General features: G+C 38.6%; 1 protein-coding gene across 2 annotated transcripts in view; it reads left to right on the top strand.

Annotated features, from left to right (window-relative positions):
• The window catches only part of PHF6 (PHD finger protein 6), a 53,838-nt gene that overhangs the window by 9,111 nt on the left and 22,167 nt on the right, over positions 1 to 22,560 (top strand). For both annotated transcript variants that reach the window (XM_084870257.1, XM_084870258.1), the window contains 2 exons: positions 13,478 to 13,611; positions 13,879 to 13,922. In XM_084870257.1, coding sequence (XP_084726383.1) covers positions 13,478 to 13,611; positions 13,879 to 13,922 — 178 coding nt within the window. The remainder of the gene's footprint in view (positions 1 to 13,477; positions 13,612 to 13,878; positions 13,923 to 22,560) is intronic.

Raw genomic sequence — 22,560 nt, 5'->3', positions numbered from 1 at the left:
TATTATTGAGTAACCAAAACATCACATTTTAGGTTTTTTCTTTACTTTGTCCTTTGTAGATTTGTCTAAGTAATAAAAGGGCCATAAATCAAATAGGAAGGGAGAGAAAAGTGAAGAGCTTCGTATAGGTAGATAAGCTACATATAAACTAGATAATCAGCATCCCTAATTGAGTTTTTAAAGCATTTTATCCTGTGAGCATGTTTGTCCTGGCTCCTGTTTATCTAGATTTCTAGGTGAAAAGTAGGTCATGAATACTCATTGAAAATAATTGAAAACAGGAGTGCTGGTCCCTGAGTGCTTTCAAGAAGGTTCTAGTCTATATTTGGTGTTGGCTCCAGAGATGCTCACTTGCCCCAAAGAAATGTATGGAAAGAAGAGGTTTGGGTTTGCTGTGAAAGTGTATCTAGGTGGTCAGATGGGTCAGTCTTTAGAGGATGGGAGGTTGCAGTAGAGCGGGAGGTATGGGTATGTGGTTTCTATGTTCATGCTGCCAAAGGCAAATTTCCAAGGTTTTCATGTTTGCCACAAGATCAGGGGAGGAAAAACCGTTCCACAAGAATGTATTCATCTCTTTTTACATCACCTTTAACTACATTTTTCCAGAATGGTTTCCAGTTCCTGTTGAAGCCTTATGGAGACACCACATCTGTACCACCTACTCTTATTCTCCAACCATCTAGCCAAGAAATGCAAATTTCCAAGTAAAATTATGAGTTACCACTATTTTCATTTTGTGTAAGGAGACACTTGAAAGCAGTATATTTGAAGAATATACTCTTTCTGGATAAAGTTGGTGGTGAAATCATTAAGAGTATCTACATCAGATAGTTACTGTTCTAATTGGTACCTTGGTCAGATATGTCACAGACTCTAGGAACAAAAGGAGTTCAAAAGGCCATTTCATTCTCCTTCCTTACTCCTAGGCAAGACTACTAGAAGCCATCCAACATAAGATTTTTGTCTGTCCTATTCTTAAATATATCAAGAAATTGTAATTCTACCCAAGGAATCTGAAACAGGAGCAGTATTATATAACATTTCAGAGTCGAGAAATTCATCCTTCTGTATAACTCAAATATCTTGCTTAATTGTTTAAAAAATATTTTTATTGATTTTAGAGATTAAAGGAGAGAAAGAGAGAGAGAGAGAGAGAGAGAGAGAGAGAGAGAGAGAGAGAGAGAGAGAGAGACAATAATGTGAGAGAATCATTGATCAGCTGCCTTCTGCAGGCCCACCATTGGGGATCAAGCCCTCAACCCAGGCATGTGCCCTGACTGGAATTAAACTAACTTCCTGGTCATAGGTCAGTGCTCAACCACTGAGCCACTTCAGCTGAACTATCTTGCTTAATATAAAGCCATTGATGCTAGGTCTTTTTCCATTCAAGTAACTATTTGTTTTTTATTAAAAATAAAAAATTCTCACCCGGTCAGTGTGACTCAGTTGGTTGAATGTTGTCCCATGTACCAAGAGGTTACTGGATTGATTCCTGGTCAGGGAACATGCCTAGGTTGCAGGTTCCATGCCCAGTAGTGGGAGTGCAGGAGGCAATTGATCTATGTTCTCTCTCATCAATGTTTCTCTCCCCCTCCTTCCCTCTCTGTCTCTCTAAAAAATCAATAAAAACATTTTGTTTTTAAATGAAAAATTCCTCATGTATCTCATGACTATCCTCAGGTCACTCCTAAACTTTCTCCTTTTCAAACTAAATTTTACTCACATGTATTAAGAAATCCTCTGAATATTTTCCTGTTGTTTTTTTTTCAGTAGTAGAAACAGCTAACATTTATTGAACACTAAATATGTGTTAGGGACTGGGATAAATACTTTAAATACATGATCCCACTTAATCTCATAATCATACTGTGAGACAGGAAGGTATTTATTCTCACTTTACAGGTGAGGAAACTGAGGCTTCAAGAAATTAAGTAACCTGACAGTGGTTATATAGCTAGTAAATGGCAGAGCTGGAATTTGAATCCAGGGCCAGTTATCTTAATCATTAGATTATACTAGACTGCATCTTAAGCTACCTAACAAAAAATCACATTTAAAAATGTCATGATTAGCCAAAACCGGTTTGGCTCAGTGGATAGAGCGTTGGCCTGTCAACTGAAAGGTCTCAGGTTCGATTCCGGTCAAGGGCATGTACCTTGGTTGTGGGAACATCCCTGGTAGGAGGTGTGCAGGAGGCAGCTGGTCGATGATTTTCTCTCATTGATGTTTCTAGCTCTCCATCCCTATCCCTTCCTCTCTGTAAAAAAATCAATAAAATATATTTTAAAAAATAAATTAAAATGATTAGAGCTTTTCTAACAGAGATGGACATAGTACCTCATTTAGGACATAATCAGATTCATGTTAATATATTCTGTTATTAGCATTAACTTGCTGTTTTTAGGACAAAAATCCTGTATATATATACTGTATAAGAATATTCTGATTCTGTGTTATCCTCAAGATATTTTTTGTAGCCCCTGAAAATAAAAAGACAGAGAGATAGAAACATTGATGAGAGAGAAACATAGATCAGTTGCCTCCTGCATCTCACTACTTTGTTATTTACTCAGTACCAATGGAGTGCTTTGCACCCCAGGGAAAAAGTATGATTTTCAAGAGTTTATAATCTAGATATTGGACATGTCATGAATCTGCATATATGACAATTTATAGTATACACTTTTTAAATTTTTCTGTGGGTGAGGATTCTTACCTATTTAGGTAGTTAAGACTGCTTCCTAGAGATAGCAAGGTTAAGAAAAAGGGATGAGTCCAGGAAACAGATTAGGTATATTAGAATGGGTCACTGAGACTGGCAGTAGTGGATTGGAATTGAGTAATGTGGGATGATTGCAAGGTCTTTAACTTTTTTTTTTTTAATCCTCACCTGAGGATATTTTTCCATTGATTTTTAGAGAGAGTGAAAGAGAGAGGCAAAGGCAGAGAGAAACATCAATGTGAGAGAAGCAAGCACATCAATTGGTTGCCTCCTGCACCAGCACCGACCAGGGCCAGGGCCCGGGAGGAGCCTGAAACCAAGATATGTGCCCTTGACTGGAATCAAACCTGGGACCCTTCAATCCACAGTCGCTCTATCCACTGAGCCAAACTGGCCAGGGCAGGGTCTTTAAATATTAAAAATGCATTTCAGCTGGTTTGGAGGGGATGGGGAAAGATAATGCATTATTTTTCAAGAGATAAGTGATATATAGTAGTCACTGTGGAGAATGAAATATAATGGCCGCATATTTGTCTTGTGTACATAGTTATAATGCAAGCATCTTAAACTCAACCTGTTTAAACCAATATTCATTTAACTCCCCACACTGAAACCTGATTCTCTTTCTGAATTCTTTACCTTCAACTCTTTATACTTCCACGTCAGTCACTTGGTTCTATTTCTGGGTTGTCTCTGTTTTCTTTTTTAATCGCCTCCTAAATGCAGTCTTCCTCTTCTCATCCTTCCAACATACTATTGGTAATATTTGATCTCTACTTTAACTGTGGATCTTTTTAAAAAATATATATATTTTATTGATTTTTTACAGAGAGGAAGAGAGAGGGACAGAGAGTCAGAAACATCGATGAGAGAGAGTCATCAGCTGCCTCTTGCATACCCCCTACTGGGGATATGCCCGCAACAAGGTACATGCCCTTGACCGAAATCGAACCTGGGACCTTTCAGTCCGCAGGCCAATGCTCTATCCACTAAGCCAAACCAGTTTCAGCTATTTGATCTCTACTTTAAAAACCTAATGTCACTCTCAGTAAATATCTTCCCAATTCCTTACTACATAGAAAACAGTATCCAGAGGCCTGACTCTTCAGAAGTCATACCTAACTCACCTTTTCCATTCCTTAACTCATTCCCTCTCCTCTCAGTTTCCCAATCATCCTCTGCTTGTCTCTACTGCTGTGTATGTGCTGATCTTACTAGTCTTCTAGATCAGTTTTATCTGTTTTTGAGTCCTACTGAGCCTTTACCTCTGTCATAAAGTTTAACACTGCACTGTATCTGTTACATGTTCTCAAGCCTTTCTTCCCCACTCTTACGTGAACTCTGGGGGAGTAGAGACTATTCTGCTTGCTTAGCATAGGATTAAGTGAGGATAATGCATGGAACACTTAGCACAGTGCTTGATGCCTCAGTTGTTCTCAATAGTGTTCTAAAAAATAATGGCCACTTATTAATTGTTGGTTGAATTTGAAAGAGAGAGCTTCAATTGGATAATAGTGTGAAGCCTTAATAATGAGCTAGGTGTAAATTGACCAGGGAAGTAAGGGTATAGCCTAAAATTCCTGTTTTGGTTAATCTGTTTTAGTGTTGTTTGCAGCTCCAGCAGTTTGAAAAGGAAGGAGAGAAATCTAGAGGGGAAAATCAGGTTGTTTATTTGTTCAGGATGGTAGAGAGCTGTCTATGCTTCAAACAGGAGTTGTTTGTTTGTTTGTTTGTTTCTAAAACTTTCACTCACCCAGTATGGTCTTATTTTTGTTTACATAGGCATTATATTATTTGTCAAGACCTGCATCTAGAGCACATGTGTCAAACACAAGGCCCGCGGGCCAAATCCATCCCGCCAGGCCTTGCAATTTGGCCCGCACCGCGCTGTCATCACTGCACTCCGCTGTCAGTTTATGACATTGTCAGTTTATGACTGTTCAGTAAACCATTCGGCCCGCGATTTAGGCTGGATTTTAGATTTTGGCCCCTTCTCTGAGTTTGACACCACTAATCTAGAGTCTAAAATTCATGTAGCTGTTCATTTGTTAGATACTTAATCGAGTGTCTACTTTGTATCATGCACAAATGGAAACACTTTGGTTGCAACCATGAATGAATATAGTTTAGCTTTAGAAGTATCTGAAGAATGCCACAGAAGAGTTGGGACAGAGGGCCATTATTAATTCTCCCTGAGAAGGCAGAGGCTTCATAGAAAGTGACATTTGAAATGTATTCCACTGGGAAAGTGATGCTGTAGAAGTCAAAGGGAGAAAGAGTTTTAAGGAGGAGGAAGTGGTTAAAGTATTAAGTAAGTATTGAATGGCAATGCTATTTACAGTGTGTGGCTCATTCAGCATTAATGAAAGACAAAATGGAGCACCCACAGTATAAAAATGCTAACACTGCTGACTGCATACAAAGGAGCAGAAGGTGACTAATAGTGTAACTAACCAAAAGTAGTACCTAGCCAACTATGAAATCAGAAAGGGGAGATTGGGGATTACCGGCAGGTATCTTTTGCAAAAGGTTCCAAGTGACTTTTAATGAACACTCTTGGGCATGGACCATTGCCTTGGGACAGGGGTTGGCAAACTTTGTGTAAAGGATCAGATAAATATTTAAGGCTTTGCCAGCCATATGGTCTCCGTCACAGGCACAGACAATACACACAAAAAATGAGCATGTCTGTGTTCTGATAAAACTTAATAAAAACAGGTGGTGGTCTGGATCGGGTTTGCATAACTCCACCTTAAGATATTTTGCAGGGGAAATTTTCTTTGTAACTAAGTGTACATGAATCACGAATGTATTCATATAAATATGAATTTTTTTAAAAAGCTCTTATTTTACATCATTTATATTAAACTCAACTTTGCTTTACTTTGGAAGTAATTAAGTAGAATGAATGTAAGGCCAAAGAGAAACTTCAAGTCCAATGATGGAGAAAATCAGGTCTTTGACTATTACTGAATCAGTTACATTTTTTTAAAAATTGAAATATGTTTTTCTTTGCCTTCATTTAATACTTCTTTGTAATTTGGAATACTGTCAATTTATTTCACTATAAAATTCTAATTTATTTATGCTAATGGAGGAGAATGCAAACCAATAATAAAAAATAGTCCATGTCTGGTTTTAGGGGGTAACTTGGTTCTTAATCAAGCATGAATGTATATTTGGGGTTCTTCACAAGTGATGTATAGCAATAGCATGACAGTTTAGCATACATTTTAGCATGAAAGACTTAAACACTTTAGAAGAACCTAAACCTAATGATCTGAGCTCAGAAAAAGTCTGTCTGAATCTTTCAGATGAAAAAAGAAACTTGGAAAGTTCCAATAAGGGAATTTATACTTCTCGTCAATGATGATTCATAAATATGGATGGAGTAGGAGTAGTGATATTCAGAGCAAGGTCAGGAGACTAGTTTAAGAAAGAACTTGATAGACTTAGTTCATTGCCCTCCAATTTCCAAAAGACTTTTGAAATTATTTTTTCAGTAACTGCTTGGATTTAGTCTGTTACTCTAATAAAATAAGTAATTTTTAGAAGTTCTCTATTTTAGAAGCACTTGGAATTTAAGGTCCTAATCTATCAGGTTTGTCACTTTCCAATGACTTTGATAGCTTTCAGATTTTATTTTTGCTTTCTAGCTTTATATTTAGACTTAATTGTTATATATTATAGCTATAATGATAAACCAGAAATGGTTATAAGATCATGGTCTACCCTCTCATGAAATGGTATTACTTTTAGAAAATTTTAACAAATAAATGGGATACCTGTCAGTTAACTAGATAATTCAGAACTTACTCTGTTTTCTGTGTTGGATATGTGAGGTATTACTATAAATAAAGCAATAAACCTGGAGTTAAGAGCATTTTTTAGGCAGCTCTGAAAACTTGCCCCAACTACACTGTGCCTCTTTTATTAAAACAAACACCAGTGTAAGGTTAACTGCTCTCACTTTTTGTCTCATTTCCTATAAAAATATCCTATATACCCTCTTTCCAACTCCAAGCACTTTTGGGTATTTTTTCTTAGCCTTCAGATTCAAGAACATTCTCTGAACATTTGTAGCCACTTTCTTGGAACAAGTGTCTTGAGAGTAGTAATTACTTAGCTGTGAGAATTTATATCTATATTATGACTATATTATACAATGTAGTCAGTTACTGATGTATGTCATAGATAGCAATTAAACAGGGCAAAGCTAAGTCTTAGAGAGCCCTCTCTCCCTTGACTCTAGCCATCAGATTTCAGCTATTCCCCAAGAGCCTTTTTCCCTATTCTAGAATAAATCTTATTTTAATTTGACTTTATTTATATCTATCTATGGTCTTAGTTGGGTTTTCCGTAGCTACTGAGAAAGCCGTATTTTTCCTTTAATTCCTTAAGACTTCTTCCTTTTGCAAACTGACTTTCAATCCTGGCCTGGTTCAATTGACTGAGGAGCAGGTATGTCCCAGTCTCTGGCCCCTGTGGGACTTTAGCTAAGTCATGGTCCTTTCAGTTTCTGTTATCTCTTCTCATGCGTGACTTAGTTCCTCTTTCATGAGTATTTCAGCTTCTTGAGACTCTCCTTATGTGCCACAACCTAATCTACACTAATAAAAGAGTAAGATGCAAATTGACTATACCTTTGTGATGCCTACCAGCCAATCAGGAGTGAGTATGCAAATTAAACCAACAAAGATGGTGGGTTAATTTACATATGCAGGTGGCCAGGGGCAGGGTGGGACATTTGTGTTGTCATCATGGCAACGATGCAGGCGTTCCACACCGCCCCAGTTGCTCCAGGCCTCTGGGCAGCATGGGAAAGTGGAAAGGCGGCTCTGGGCCTGAGCAAAATGGCGACTCCGGCCGGAGTGAAGGCGGTGCCAGCAGTCAGGGGGAGGAAGGTCCATTCTTGCATGAACTTTGTGCATTGGGCCTTTAGTCTTAACATAGTGTAGCTTCTCAGACAACAGAACAGTGTTTACCAGGGGCGGGAAGATAAGGAACATAGGGAGATGTTGGTCAAGAGCCATAAAGTTGCTATTATGGAAGATGAATAAGTCTAGAGTTTTCATGTAGAGCATGATGACAATAGTTAATAATACTATATTATATACTAGAAATTTGCTGAGAGTAGATTTTCTGGTGCTTTCACTACATGCACCAAAAAATGGTAGCTATATAAAGAAACGAATATTAATTAGCTTGACTGTAGTAATCATTTCAACTCTGTATATGTATATTAAAACATCATGTTGTGCCCTAGCCAGTTTGGATCAGTGGAGAGAGTGTCAGCCCTTGGACTAAAGAGTCCCGGGTTTGATTTCGGTCAAGAGCACATACCTTGGTTGTAGGCTCAAACCCTGCTCTGGTTCCAGGCACATGTGGGAGGCAACCAATTGATGTGTCTCTCTCGCATCTATGCTTCTCTCTGTGTGTCTCTCCCCCTCCCTTCCACTCTCTTTAAAAATCAATGGGAAAATATCCTCAGGTGAAGATTAACCATCATATTGCATAATTTAAATATATATAATTTTATTTTAAAATAAAGATAGTATTGCTTCTAACCATAATATAAAGATGACATTTAAACATCTGAAATAGAAAGGGACCTTTTCTTACATTCTCCCCATTTTGGAAGAGGTAATTGATTACTGAGGTTTACTAGGTATACTAGATAGCAAACTGAATGAATAGAGGAGTAAAAGTGAAACAAAAATATTCAACAAATAAATTTTTACCTCTATTTAAATTAAGAATTTAAAAGGATACAAGCAGAGTAAGCTAAGAATTGAAATACCTATATTGGAGACAGGAAATTAGCCCTCAGCAAATATTAGGTATATGGGTCAGACCTTTTCTCAGGAAGGAAGGAGTCCACCATTGTTCTTGAAAAACATGTTTCTGTCAGGTTAACTTTCCTTTTCCAACATTGGAGAGAGCATTGAGTAAAGTGCAAGCATGACATTAAATGGCAACCAACAATCATTCTGCTGAGGGCTTGGCAGGGACTATATCAAATTGGAGGGCAAATGTTTTCTGTAAAGTGGAATACAGGATAATATTACTCAGGTTCCACCAACTGGTGCCTTGCTGTGGTGGGGGTCCCATTTTCCTATTTTCCAAATGAAGTCCTTTTTCTGTATTTTCTATAATGTTCCACATGTCTGGTTTCTCAACATCTTTATCTCCCTTGTTTATTAACAGAGCTAATCTTTCCCCACAAATATTCTTGCCTCTACTTATTCTCTGCCCCTTCAACTGATGGTTCTTCTCCAAATCCTAAATTAGACTGTTTAAATATTTGTAGGCATACCTAAAGATAATTTTGCCAAATCTGCAGGTGTTAGAAACATGAATGAGAAAAAATTTGCCTGAAGATATTAAAACCTTCAATAACAGAGTAAGCTTAAAATTAACTATTTTATAAGGTTATTAGTCTTCTAAAAAATTGGTCTAGATATAATTAATGGATGAAATCTATATACTTATAAAGATAATAAGCTATCTGTGGAAGTAAAGTATAAGAGCCAAAATGAATACTGTATCTTAAGTCCTATAGGAGTTCAGGGGGGAAATTATTTCAGATGTTGGAATATAACATAGTAGACTAATGGGTAATAATTATGTTCCCATTTTGTATTCATGGGTACACAAGCAGATTTAAAGTTTACATTTAGTTTTTTTGTGGATACTTTTTGCTATATTGTTAGTACCTTGTCAGAATTTCATATGCAAGAAGGTATTTGTTTATTTATGAGTGTTGTATAAAATAGATCCTATAAATTCTAATTGAGGAAAATTCCTGCTCCTAAACTTGAAAAGAATTTTCACTCCCTGAAAACATTTTTATTGATATGTTTTCCTCTTTTCTTCTTTGAGAGAAATTGACAAAAGCGGCAATCTTTTTCTCAGTCAAAAAAAAAAAAAAAAGATCAGTCTTAAGTTGCTGTAGTTCACTGGTTATACTTTGGGCAGAGGAACTTCATTAGCCTTTTTTTTTTTTTTTTCTTTAACTGGGAAGCTCTTTATTTGACCGTCTATTTTGAATGATAGCCTTTCTGGATATAGTAATCTTGGTCTCAGATCCTTGCTTTCCATTACCTTGAATATATCATGCCATTCCCTTCTGGCCTGTAGATTTTCTGATGAGAAATCAGGTGTCAGCCTTTGGAAATTCCTTTGTAGGTAACAGTTTTCTTCGCTCTTGCTGCCTTTAATATTCTCTCTGTCTTTAATTTTTGTCATTTTAATTATGATATCTCTGGTCATGGGTCTGTTTGGGTTCTTCTTGTTTGGGGTTCTCTGTGCCTCTGAACTCAGGTGACTATTTCCTTTACTAGGTCAGGGAAGTTTTCTGCCATTATTTTTTCACCTTCTCTATTCCTTTCTCCATTTCTGCCTCTTCTGGTATACCTACTATTCTAATATTGTTATATTTCACATTGTCCCACAGATCCCTTAAGCTGTCCTCCTGTTTTCTAATTGTTTTTTTCTTTTTGGTTCTCTAATTGAGTGATATTTTCAACTCTGTCTTCTAATTCACTGATTCAATCCTCAGCTTCCCCTAATCTGCTGTGTATTCCTTACAATGTGTTCTTTATTTGTGTTATGTCATTCTTTATCTCAGACTGTTCTTTATTCATAGTTACTATATCTTTTTTCATACTGTTGAGCATTTTTAACATTATTACTCTGAACTCTGTTTCAGATAAATTTCTTATCTCTGCTTCATTTATCTCTTCTGGATTATTCTCTACTTCTTTCATTTGGGGGTTGTTTCTTTGTTTCCTCATTTTGGCTGTCTCCTTTGGGTTTGTGACTATGTTTTAGCTAGATCCTCTACACCTCTCAATCTCTAGTGCAGAACAGTGTTAAAGGCCGTTTCTGACTAATTGGATCAGGCTAAGACTCAAAGCCTCCAGAGACCACCTCTGCCTACAGACTAATAGGATTCCAACTTGAATTGCCCCCAGGCAATCGTCCTCAGGTGTGATGAGAGTTTTTTCAACAAGGTGGGGCAGTTGCTTCTGCCTGGAGGCTAATTGTTAACTTTTAATCTCTTAAGTGGTCTCTGGGCAAGGTGTTTTCCAATAGGGTGTGTTGACTGCCTTCCCCCCAGGCAAGGCAAATGTCTGCATGGGAAAGATGTCCTGTGTTGTGTGAGGGAATGACTCAGCCCAAGAAACTTAGGGTGTCTGCCTTCTGAGTGCTATCCCCCAAGTCCTAGTCTTGGGGTCTGCTCTCACAGCTATCGTCCACTTCACCCTCCCTCTGAAAGAGCACAAGGTGGGTGGCTACACTGGGAATTTTTGTGTGTTGGCACCGTAAGAGGGTGCCTGAACTTTCAGCTGCCACTCTCTGGCAGACAGCACCCTACTGCTTTTCACAGCTAGATGTTATGTGGGTACCCTCCTCAGTTTGGTGTTCTCTGCTGAGGAACCCAGCTTTGGGATTAGATCCCAGAGTTCTCAGTGCAATCCCCATATCTGAGATATCTCTCTGGGACTTCAGTTGCCATTTGTGGGTGCCGGGCCAGCCCTTTTGTGTCTCCACCTTCAGTCCTTGGGTATCAGGGCTCTCCTGTGAGTTTTCCATTGATTATTCAAAAAGCCTTTCCATATTTCAGTTGCAATTCCAGCTTGTTCCTGGGAGCATGTCTGTGCAGCATCCTTCTACTCTGTCGCCATTTTTAATCCAGATCCCAGTATAATATTTGCTATAAAAGTGTAATATGCTAATTAGAACTGATGTCCTTCTGGATGACCTTCTGGACAAAGCCGCAGCAGTGGGGGCCGAGGCCCAGGCAGCTGCTACAATGTTGGGGGCCAAGCCCCTTGCACTATTTTTGTGCATGGGGCCTCTAGTTTTTAATATCTCTCCTTTCATTTTTACCTGCTAATTGAATTTAATAAATATTTTCAAAATGTACTTATGCAAACCCATTTTAGATATAATTTTAAGATGAATTATTTGCAGTAGAGTTTTGAATGAAATGGGGTAATGTTCGATTTATTAAGTTAAAAAGACAGGTTGCAAAAAAAGAAAAAAAACAGGTCGCAAAATGGTACATACAAAATTACATGGAAAATACTTTCACATAAGCATTCAACACTTAAATAGCATCTCTGATTGGTGAGTATGAGTGATTTTTAATTTTTTGTGTGTTTTCCAAAATTTCTATAATAAGTCTGTGTGTTTTGATTAGCAATGTAATTTACTTGCCCCACTAGCATGCCTCGATGTTTGAGCACTGATCTATAAATCAGGAGGTCACAGTTTGATTCCTGGTCAGGGAACATGCCTGGGTTGCAGGCTTGATCCCCAGTAGGGGACATGCAGGAGGCAGCCCATCAATGATTCTCTCTCATCATTGATGTTCCTATCTATCTCTCCCTCTCCTTTCCTCTCTGAGATCAATAAAAATATATTTTAAAAAAGGAAATGTAACTTACTAAAATAATAGAACCTTATAATTAAGCTTCAGTACAAATATTCTACCTTCTCAAGAATTTATAAGCCATCTAAAAGTATTTAACAACATTTCCTGTTTGGTAATTTGGCATAGTATTTCTTTTTACATTAATACTTTGACGTTTCTATATTTATTTAAGGAAGTGGAGTATTTCACTAGTATTAATAATTGACATTGGCCCTCATGTTTTCTTGGAAGTACCTGTATTGAGAATGTTTCTGAGTGTTTTTTGAATGATAGCTTGAAAAAGAATTTGAGTGTTTGACTTGCTTAGAGCAATATAAGAAAATTTATTGGAATCTATATTAGCCTCTTGGTAAGTAAAATTGCTTTAGGGCCAAGTAATCTAAAATTAGGATGGTAAATGTTCTTTATGTTAAAATGAATAAAGAGGAATAAGAACAGTTTTGAATGAGGTGTCTAGCCATTTAAAAACAAATGAGCAATTTTTAAGATTTATCTTATTATGAGTTTATTTTAGCATGGCATTTATGGCTTAGAAGATAGCCTCATTAAAAGACCATTCTGCACAATACATTGTGATATGTTAAACCACTAACAATCATTGTTATGTAGTTGTTATGCTACTTTTTAAAAATAATTTTTCCTAATTTTACATCATGAGCTAGTTAAACAATATGAATTATTCAATAAAATCATAAGGTAAGTTATAGTAAAATATGTTGATAGAGTCTGTTCTTTTATCTATTTGTCTGAATTCATAATGCAAGAGGTAAGTAACAGGTTACATCACAAAATGTTTTTAGAATTTAAGGTATTTAGAATCTACCTAGTTCTTTTTATCTTCCTTCCTTCCCTCACTTAAAATTTATTCTACCAGATTCCCAAATAGTATGTGATGGTTGTTTTTTCCTGGAGATTCTCATTGATTATGTGGAAATATAAAGGAAAAATTTTTCTGGTATGAGGCATTTTCACCAGTTATACATTTCTAGGAAGATCTGGACTGTGAAAAGTTCTTAATTCTATACAGTTTACATACCTTATTTGTAACATTTCAAAATTTCTCTTTACCACAGTGAAACAATAGACATTAATAATATTCCATTAATTTTGTTATTGTTTAACATGGGGGGAAAAAGCATCCCCAGTAGAATTGTATTCGAATTACTTCTTGGCACGAACCCCAAAAAAATAGCATTAAATTACACAACTTTTCATTAACCAATTTGTTTTCCTTGACAGAGATTAATATGCCTCTAACCTGATATCATTGCCTTAGCAAAGTCACACACTAATATTTTATTGTTTTCCTGTAGATGTGTTCTTTGTGCCATTGTCCTGGAGCAACAATTGGTTGTGATGTGAAAACTTGCCACAGGACATACCACTACCACTGTGCATTGCATGATAAAGCTCAAATACGAGAAAAACCTTCACAAGGAATTTACATGTAATTATTCAACTTCTCTTTAAATTTTTTTAACAGTCATACTTTCTTTAGGCTTTTGTAAAAACAATTTCCCATTTCAAATAATTTAATTGTAAAGAGTGTTTTTGGTAAATAATTTAATGCTTAGCGAAATGGCATAGAAAGTTTAATAATAAGATTTTTGGAATCTAGCTTGTAATTGGGGTAAAGTGTGTCCCTCACTTTTTAGATTTGAAAAATGAGTTTAGTTTGTTTACTTGACAATTTTTAATATCTTCATTTTTATAGGGTTTATTGCAGGAAACACAAGAAAACTGCACATAACTCTGAAGGTACGTCATTCAGTCAATTATCAATTTCAAGAAGAAATTTGAGTGAAATAATGAGTAAATTATCCTATCTTAACTTTTACCGTTGGATGTACCTCAATATTGAATACATTTTGCAGAATTAAGAAAATTAATGTACAATAGTGAAAAAGATCTGAATTAAAAAAAAAACTATCTTTAAGGTTTTTAAAGAGTTAATCAAATGTTGCTAATGGTTCAGGATTTCTGTGTTTATATAAATGTTTTAGTGGATTATAGAGTTAATAATTGGCCTGCTGTCTAATACAGAAATGTGAACTTGGGATACTAGTACATTTGTCATCACCAGGCTGTCTGTTAATTTTTTATTTACATTGTAGTACTTGTTTATTTTAATGCAGACATGTTCATAAGAACTAATCAAGTTTTAAATGTAAACCTAAAATTATTTTATAGTTTCTTTTCATTTAAATTTATACAAAGCCAGGTTAATCATTTTTATGTAAAGTTAGCCAAGTTGTACTTTCATTTAAATTTATACAAAACTAGGTTAATCATTTTTATGTAAAGTTTTTAAAAGGTATGGGAAAGTTCTCAAATCGAATCCTCACTTGTTTTAAACTTTTTCAAACAGGTGGTTTTGACACTTTTATGTGTAATATAAAAAGGCTCAGATTTCATCTGATATTGTTCTATCCTTCAATTTAGATTAATGATCTTTAAAGTTTTTTTTAAGCTTCCTAGAATGTGTTGCTTAGAATTAGAATGGTTTGAGCCTGTTGTTTTAGGAAGTTGTTTCTTTTATAAAGAATTACCTAGCCCAGCTGGCGTGGCTCAGTGGTTGAGCATACGCACCAAGAGGTCACGGGTTGGGTTCCTGGTCAGGGAATATGTCTGGGTTGCAGGCTTGATCCCCTGTGTGAGGTGACCAGGAGACAGCCGACAAATGATTCTCTCTTATCATTGATGTTTCTCTCTCTCTCTCCCTCCCTCTCCCTTCCTTTCTGAAATCAATAAAAATATATTTTTTAAAGAAAATAATTACCTAATTATCAGTATTAGGATATTAAAATTTGTGGTCTTTTTTGATCTCTTAGAACGTGATTTCATAATACAAACTACAATAGTATTGCTTCTACTCTGGACTCCAGATTAGTCCAAATACTTTAAAAGTACTGGCTAGCCCTCCCCGGTTTGGCTCTGTGGATAGAGCATTGGCCTGTGGACTTAAGGGTCCCGGGTTCAATTCTGGTCAAGGGCACATGCTTGGGTTGCAGGCTAGATCCCCAATAGGGGGCGTGCAGGAGGCAGCTGGTCAATGATTGTCTCATCATTGATGTTTCTCTTTCTCTCCCTTCTCTGAAATCAATAAAATATTTTTTTAAAAGTAAAAGTGCTGGTTAAAAATACAGTCATTAGCAAAAACTTGTTTTTTAAGATAAACAGATTAGAAAAGTAATAGTAAACTTTTTGAAGTGCTAAAGTGCAACTGATAAACCTTTATAGTGTTTTGTTTTAAATATATTTTTATTGATTTCAGAGAGAAGGGAGAGGAAGAGAAATAGAAACATCAATGATGAGAGAGAATCATTGATTGGCTGCCTCCTGCACTTCGCCTACTGGGGATGGAGCCTGCAACCGGGGCACATGCCCTTGATCGGAATCAAATCCAGGACCCTTCAGTCCACAGGCTGATGTCCTTCCTATCCACTGAGCCAAACCGGCGAGAGCAACCTTTATAGTGTTTTTCTTCAGTTTTCTTTCTTACTTAGTTCTATAATTGAATTTAAAACCTTTTGTGAAAAGTTAAGAGTAAGCTTTCCCACCTTCTACTTCAGATTTTAACAGTGTATTTATTTTATTCTATTTAAGATTGTAGTGACCATATATGGCAAGCCAAGGATTGAGACTTATGACCTGATGGATACAAGTATATGAGCATATTGAGGCAGGAAATTTGAGGATGGCAGCAATGATTTAGACATCTCCCCTTTTATTCTTTAGATTTCTGAAGCTGATAATACCATCTAGTGGTGGAGAAAAGTCACTGCAGGCTATGTAAAGTTGAATAATTTTGACCACTTTTTGCTTTGAGAAACATATTAATGAGAACTATCTAAATTCATACTTTTCAAAATGAATTTTCTTTTAATGTAACTGGCAGGATTACTACAATTCGAATTTGTGATACAATTGATTCGAATTTTGAGTTTTGTGTACTTTTATACACATTGTGTTTATACTTAAATTGTAGAACTTGAAGCATAATTTTACAATTTAGAAATATTACAACCCTAGCCAGCTTCACTCAGTGGATAGAGCATTGGCTTGCAGACTTAAGGGTCTCGGTTTTCCTTCTGGTCAAGAGCACGTACTTCAGTTGCAGGCTCAATCCCTGGTCCCAGTCAGGGCTCCTATAGTAGGCAACCAATCAATGTATCTCTCTCACATGGATGTTTCTCTCTCTGTGTCTCTCCCCCTACCTTCCACTACCTCTAAAAATCAATGGAAAAATATCCTCAGGTGATTATTTGTTGTGGCAGAATGCATGGGAGAACGATTAGCCAGCACTCTGAGGGAAGAAAGTGAAACTTTTATTTCACAGATCTGCTAGTCCAGGGGAATTCCGGATCCAAAGCCTGAATTGAACTTCTGGGAGGCTCTGACCTATGTATTTTCTCCTGTAGCAGGCCTCTGAGGGTCCCCGCAGCTCTTCCCAAGTCAGCTGTGGCGGGGCCCTGGGGTTAGGCTCTGCAGCTCCGCCCAAGTCAGAATGGGGAAGTAAGACTACAGTTTTAATGAGATACTGAACTAATTGCAAGTCCGCCCCCCCCCCCCCATTTTCCTTTTCATTCCCCCTTCTTGTTACACAAGCTATTCTTAGTGTTGGGGATTACAAAAAAAACTTAGAAATTGGGGATAAGGTTGACGACCACTCTAACTACGTACTGCTGAAGGGGGGGGGGGCGCAACGAAAAAGGGGGTTCAGTATCCCGAGTCTTCCCCATCTTCCCCAAGGGGGTCATCAGAGTAACAAGGGCAGAGAGGTTCTCCCAATACCAGTCTGGGGTTCTGGCGACACTTGTATGAAGAAAGAATAAAACTGTTTGGGAAAAAAAACAACAAAACACAAAAACAGTATTCAGATAGAAGGGCATAAGGAGATTCAGGTTGGTCAGCTGGATCCACCGTCTTCTTGAAGATGCTCTGCAGGGGTTAGTTCAGGTCAGAGGATATCTTCCACTCTGGATGCTGATTGTCCAGCTGGTGGGCTGCTTTAACCCGGTAGTGGTGGATCCAGGTGTTCAGTCCTGTGACTTTGAGAGCTGAGGGGGTGGTTAGTATGACTGGATAGGGTCCCTTCCAAGTTGGCTTTAGGGGGTTCCTTTTTCCAATCTGTTACCCAAACCTGGTCCCCAGGCTTGTGAGGGTGCACAGCTGTTCCTAGAAAGATGGGCAATCGATCAGTAACCCATCTGTGGACTTCAAGGATAGTTTTCCCAAGTCCTTGTAGCTCTTTCTGAATTTCTAAGTTCCCTTTGGCCGAATTAAGGAAGGGGGTCTGCCATATAGAATTTCAAATGGATAAAACCCTACCCTGGTTCTCGGGGCCCAGCACACTCACAGGAGCACATGTGGTAAGATATCTGTCTAGGGTAAATTCATCTCCGGGCTTAGCTTACCCATAGCCTGCTTCAGAGTCTGGTTCATGCGTTCTATTTTCACTGAACTCTGGGGCCTGTAGGATGTATGTAACTTCCACTTAATTCCTAAAGCCTTAGCTACCTGCTATACCACCTCAGCTATAAAAGCTGAGCCATTAGCTGACTCTGTGGTTAATGGCGTTCCATATCACGGAATTATGTCCTTCAGTAACTCCTCAGTGACATCTCTCGCCTTCTCCGTGAGGGTAATGCCTCAACCCAGCCTGAAAAGGTGCAGGCAAAAACTAAAATATATTTATTTCCTCTACTAGGCCCTATTTCTGTAAAGTCTACCTCTAGATCTTCAAAGGGAGCGTGCCCAAAGCGCTAAATTCCTATTGGTCCTACAGGACCCTGACTTGCATTGTTCTGTGCACAGAGGAGGCAGTGCTGAGAGACTGAGGTGCATAAGGAGGGGAGACGGCAGTTAGATAGTATCTCCTTAACGAGGCTTCTAGAGCCCTCTTCCCTAAATAGGTAAGTTCATGCTTTTGGAGGACTACTCTATGAGCTAACTGTTCTGGAACATAGGCCCTATGATCTAGGAATATCCACCAACCTTCCTTCATCCTTTTACCCCCTTCTCATTGAGCCCATTCTTCTTCTTTTTTTTTTTTTTAATATATATTTTATTGATTTTTTACAGAGAGGAAGGGAGAGAGATAGAGAGCTAGAAACGTCAATGAGAGAGAAACATCGACCAGCTGCCTCTTGCACACCCCCTACTGGGGATGTGCCCGCAACCAATGTACATGCCCTTGACCAGAATCGAACCTGGGACCTTTCCACTGAGCCAAACCGGTTTCGGCCCATTCTTCTTGAGAGGTATATTTTGGAGATTCAGGTAATTCAGGAACCAGCATGATCCAAGATGGCACCTTAGCAGCTAGCCTTGCCGCTGTGTCTGCGGGATGGTTCCCTTCTGACACGGAGTCTTTTCCTTTTGGGTGTCCTCTACAATGGATGACTACTACTTCCTTGGGCTCCCAGACTGCGTCTAGTAACGTCAAGATCTCATTCTGATTTTTTATTCCTTTTCCTCCAGCCACCAGGAGGCCCCTTTCCTTGTATATGGCCCCTTGGATATGCAGGGTAGCGAAGGCATAGTGCAAGTCAGTGTAGATGTTGGTGCCCTTATCCTTACTGAGATTTAAGACTCTGACTAGGGCCCAAAGTCCTGCCCTCTGTGCTGACCATCTTTCAGGCAGGGCCTGTGCCTCTATTATCTCAAAGTTTGATACCACTGCATACTTGGCTCGTCTTTTTCCTTCTAGGAAGCTACTGCTGTCCTTGAACAATACTAAGTCTGGATTCTATAGAGGCCTATCTGTTAGATCTGGCTGGTTGGAGTAAACCTCCTTTAGGACTTCTAGACAGTCATGCTCAGGGGTTCCCTCTGCGATGGGTAGGAAAGTGGCAGGATTAAGAGTTCTTACTGTCTCTAATCTTATTCATGGATTTTCACATAGGAGCCCTTGATATTGAGTCATCTGAACATGAGTCAGCCAATGTTAAGGTGACAACAGCATGAGACACTTTAGCATCTAAGTTATGTTCCCAGAGTGAGTTTGTCTGCCTCTTTGACTAATAAGGTCATGGCTGCAAGGGTCCTGAGGCATGGGGGCCACCCGAAGGCAACCAGGTCAATCTGTTTGGAGAGGTAGGCTACTGGCCTTTGCCACGGTCCCAACTCCTGAGTCAGAACTCCTGGGGCTACCCTGTTGTTCTCGTGAATGAAAAGGTTCAAGTCCCATATCAGATCTGGGAGCCCTAGGGCTGGCACCTCAATGAGCTTTGTCTTTATGGTGGCGAAGGCTTTTCCTGTTCAAACTCCAGTTAATGGGTACCTTTTCCTCTCCTTTTAAAGCTTCATAGAGGGGCTTAGCTACAATAGATCTGAGAATCCTGTGATCCAACTTCAACAGAACCCTGCTGCCCCTAGGAATTCCCGAATCTGTCACTGGGTCCTGGGAACTGGTATGGCACATACTGCCTGTTTTCTTTTAGTCCCTAGTCTTCATTTCCCTTGGGTAATTTGGAAACCTATGTATTTGACTTCCCTCTGACAGATTTGAGCCTTTGTTTTGGACACTCAGTAACCTGTTTCAGTTAAGAGTCTTAGAAGGGTTTGTGTTCCTTCCCAACACTGAGCTCGCATGGAGTAGGCTATATGTTGGAGTAGAATGCACCCCATGTCCTATCCTGGAAATTTGGACAAATCTGCTGCAAGTGCTCCACTAAAAAATCTTGGAGAGTTCTTGAACCCTTTTGGCAGTCTGATCCAGGTGAACTGCTCCTTAGCCCCTGTGGTGGGGTTTTCCCACAGGAAGGCAAACGGGCTGACTGGAGGGTGCCAGCTGAAGACAGAAAAGGACATCTTTTATATCTAAACATGTAAACCATCCCACTTCTGACGGAATGAATCCCAGGAGAGTATATGATTTATGTGATATCTTTACTGAAAAAGCAGAATTCAGAGTTTACTGGTGACATAGAGAATGCAGAGCAAATGCACATCACATTTCCACTGGAGAAGACAGGGCAAGTGACCTCAGTCTTCCTTTTGTAGGAACCCTGAAGATTCAAAGCAGAGGTGGTGATCCTTACCCCACCCTTAATGTTTGGCAATGTTTTCTATTAAAAAAAAAATCCAACAAACATTTATTTAGTGCCTGCTAGGTGTGGGCACATTGGGGAATTTAGAAAAGTAGTCCCTGTGGACAAAGAGCTTACAATCTACTCGACATATACCAAGAATAATAATTAACAGTTGAATAGAATTTTATAGTTTACAAAGCATTTTTTTCACAAACATTGTCTTAAAGCAGCCTTTTCAGGAAGGTGTTAATAATTATTGCCATTTGATATACTGCAAGTCTTTGCCCTGAGAATGTAAAGTAACTTTACCAAGTTAAGATACAATAAGTGGCAGTTTTCAAACTTTCTGTCCAAGGGTTCTTTCTACTTCATACTCTTAACTGATGTGAGAATTTAGGATAGAGAGGGATATACAGCTTAAACCAGGAAGGTAGAAGATGGGCAAAATACTGATTAGGAAGGAGAAATGAATTGGTAAAGGGACAGATGGGATTTTATAATACTAGGAGGAGAGTTGGTTTCCTGGTAAATTGGTCACTCCTGTGCCTCATACGGGCAATCAGAAGGCTAACCTGGCTATTCTGAAGTGACAGACATCTAGGGGCTGTGCTCATAAAGATTGGGAGCGATTGGTGTGACATAGAAGGAGGACAATATTTTGTCACCTTCCTTATCAACCTGGATTTTTAGAGTTTGCAGCTGTGAATGCAAGGTAAGGTTTTATTTTTTATCAAATTAATTCGTTTGAATGGGTATAGGAACAGTGTGCAAAAATCAGCAGTACAAGAGTATACACTATAAGTATTTCCCCCATCCTTGCCCTTGCATCTCAGATTCCAAATTCCTTTGTTAAAATCAGCCACTACTATCAGATTCTTATAATATCCTTTTAGAGCAATTCTGTGCATACCTAAGCATATGTAACTATTCTTTTTCTAACTTGAAATGTGTATTTCCATGGCAATGGGTATTACCACTTTAACAGCATCTAGTAACTCAATAATACATATTTGTCCCCACTCTGCTATTCCTTAGCTTTGTGACCTTGGGCAAAATTATTTAACTTCTCTGAATTTATTTCCTTATCTATAAAGTAGGGGATGGATGTGGTGACTGATACAACCTCATGGGGTTGTTGTGAGGCTCAAATGAGATAAAGCATGCATAATGCATAGCATAACTGATGTATTCTAATTCATATTTGAGGTGGAAAAAGGCAAGATACAGAACAATATTCTTAGAATGCCATTTGTCTGTACATCCTTTTTAAAATTTTTTAAACTAGATTTTTATTGATTTCAGAGAGAAAGAAAGAGGTAGAAATAGCAATGATGAGAGAATCATTGATCGGCTGCCTCCTGCACGCCTCCTACTGGGGACCAAGCCCCAAAACCCGGACATGTGCCCTGACCAGGAATTGAATCCGGGACCCTTCAGTCTGTAGTCCATCGCTCTATCCTCTGAACCAAACCAGCTAGGGCTGTACATCCTTTTAAAATTTATTTGCACACACAGATAAAATAGTAGCTGACATTTATTTATAGCATTCTATATACCAGACACTGTTCTGAATTAAGTACTTTACATGAACTACTAATTTAATTCAGGAATCTTCTGAGGTAGATTTCACATTTAAGGACACACAGTCTATAATAGATACAGGATTCAATACCAGGCTCTCAACCCTTGAGACTGAGAAAGGAAGCAGTTAACTGTTACCTTAAGAGGGAGGCAGGGAGTTTGTAAGGAAAAAAGGGAAGCAAGAAAGCTACGGTGTCAGTTGGAAGTGCAGAACAGGTGGAATTGGAAGGTGGAAAGGAAGATTTTTTTACTTTTAGGCAGATCTTTTATAATGAAAACCAGTAAGTAACCGTGAAAATTTTAAACAAAGGTTCTGCGACTAGCTTTGTACTTGCATTTTCAATAATATATATTTTTAAGGATAAGTTCCCAAAAGTAAAATCACTGGGTCAAAGGATTCAATCTTTTTAAGTTCCCATACTGCTTTCTAGAAAGATTGTGCTAGATTATATTCCTACCAGTGGCCCGGTGCATGAAATTCATGTACGGGGCGGGGGGTGGGTGGGTGTTCCCTCAGCCCAGCCTGCACCCTCTCGCAATCTGGGACCACTGGCTCCTAACCACTCACTGGCCTGCCTGCTTGACTGATCACCCTTAACCCTCTGCCTCCTTGTCTGATTGCCCTTAACTCCTCTGCCTGCTGCTTGCCTGATCACCCCTAACCACCTCTGCCTGCCTGCCTGCCTGATCGCCCCTAACTGCCTCTGCCTCACCCCACACCTGGGACCTGGACTTCCCTCCCTCTGGCCAGTCACAGGCACCTGGGACCACAGAGTGTG

This window comes from Pipistrellus hanaki (genome assembly GCF_964339955.1).
Source record: "Pipistrellus hanaki genome assembly, chromosome: X".
Lineage (NCBI taxonomy): Eukaryota > Metazoa > Chordata > Mammalia > Chiroptera > Vespertilionidae > Pipistrellus > Pipistrellus hanaki.
Note: the sequence above shows the minus strand (reverse complement) of the source record. Positions and strands in the feature narration are given on the sequence as shown.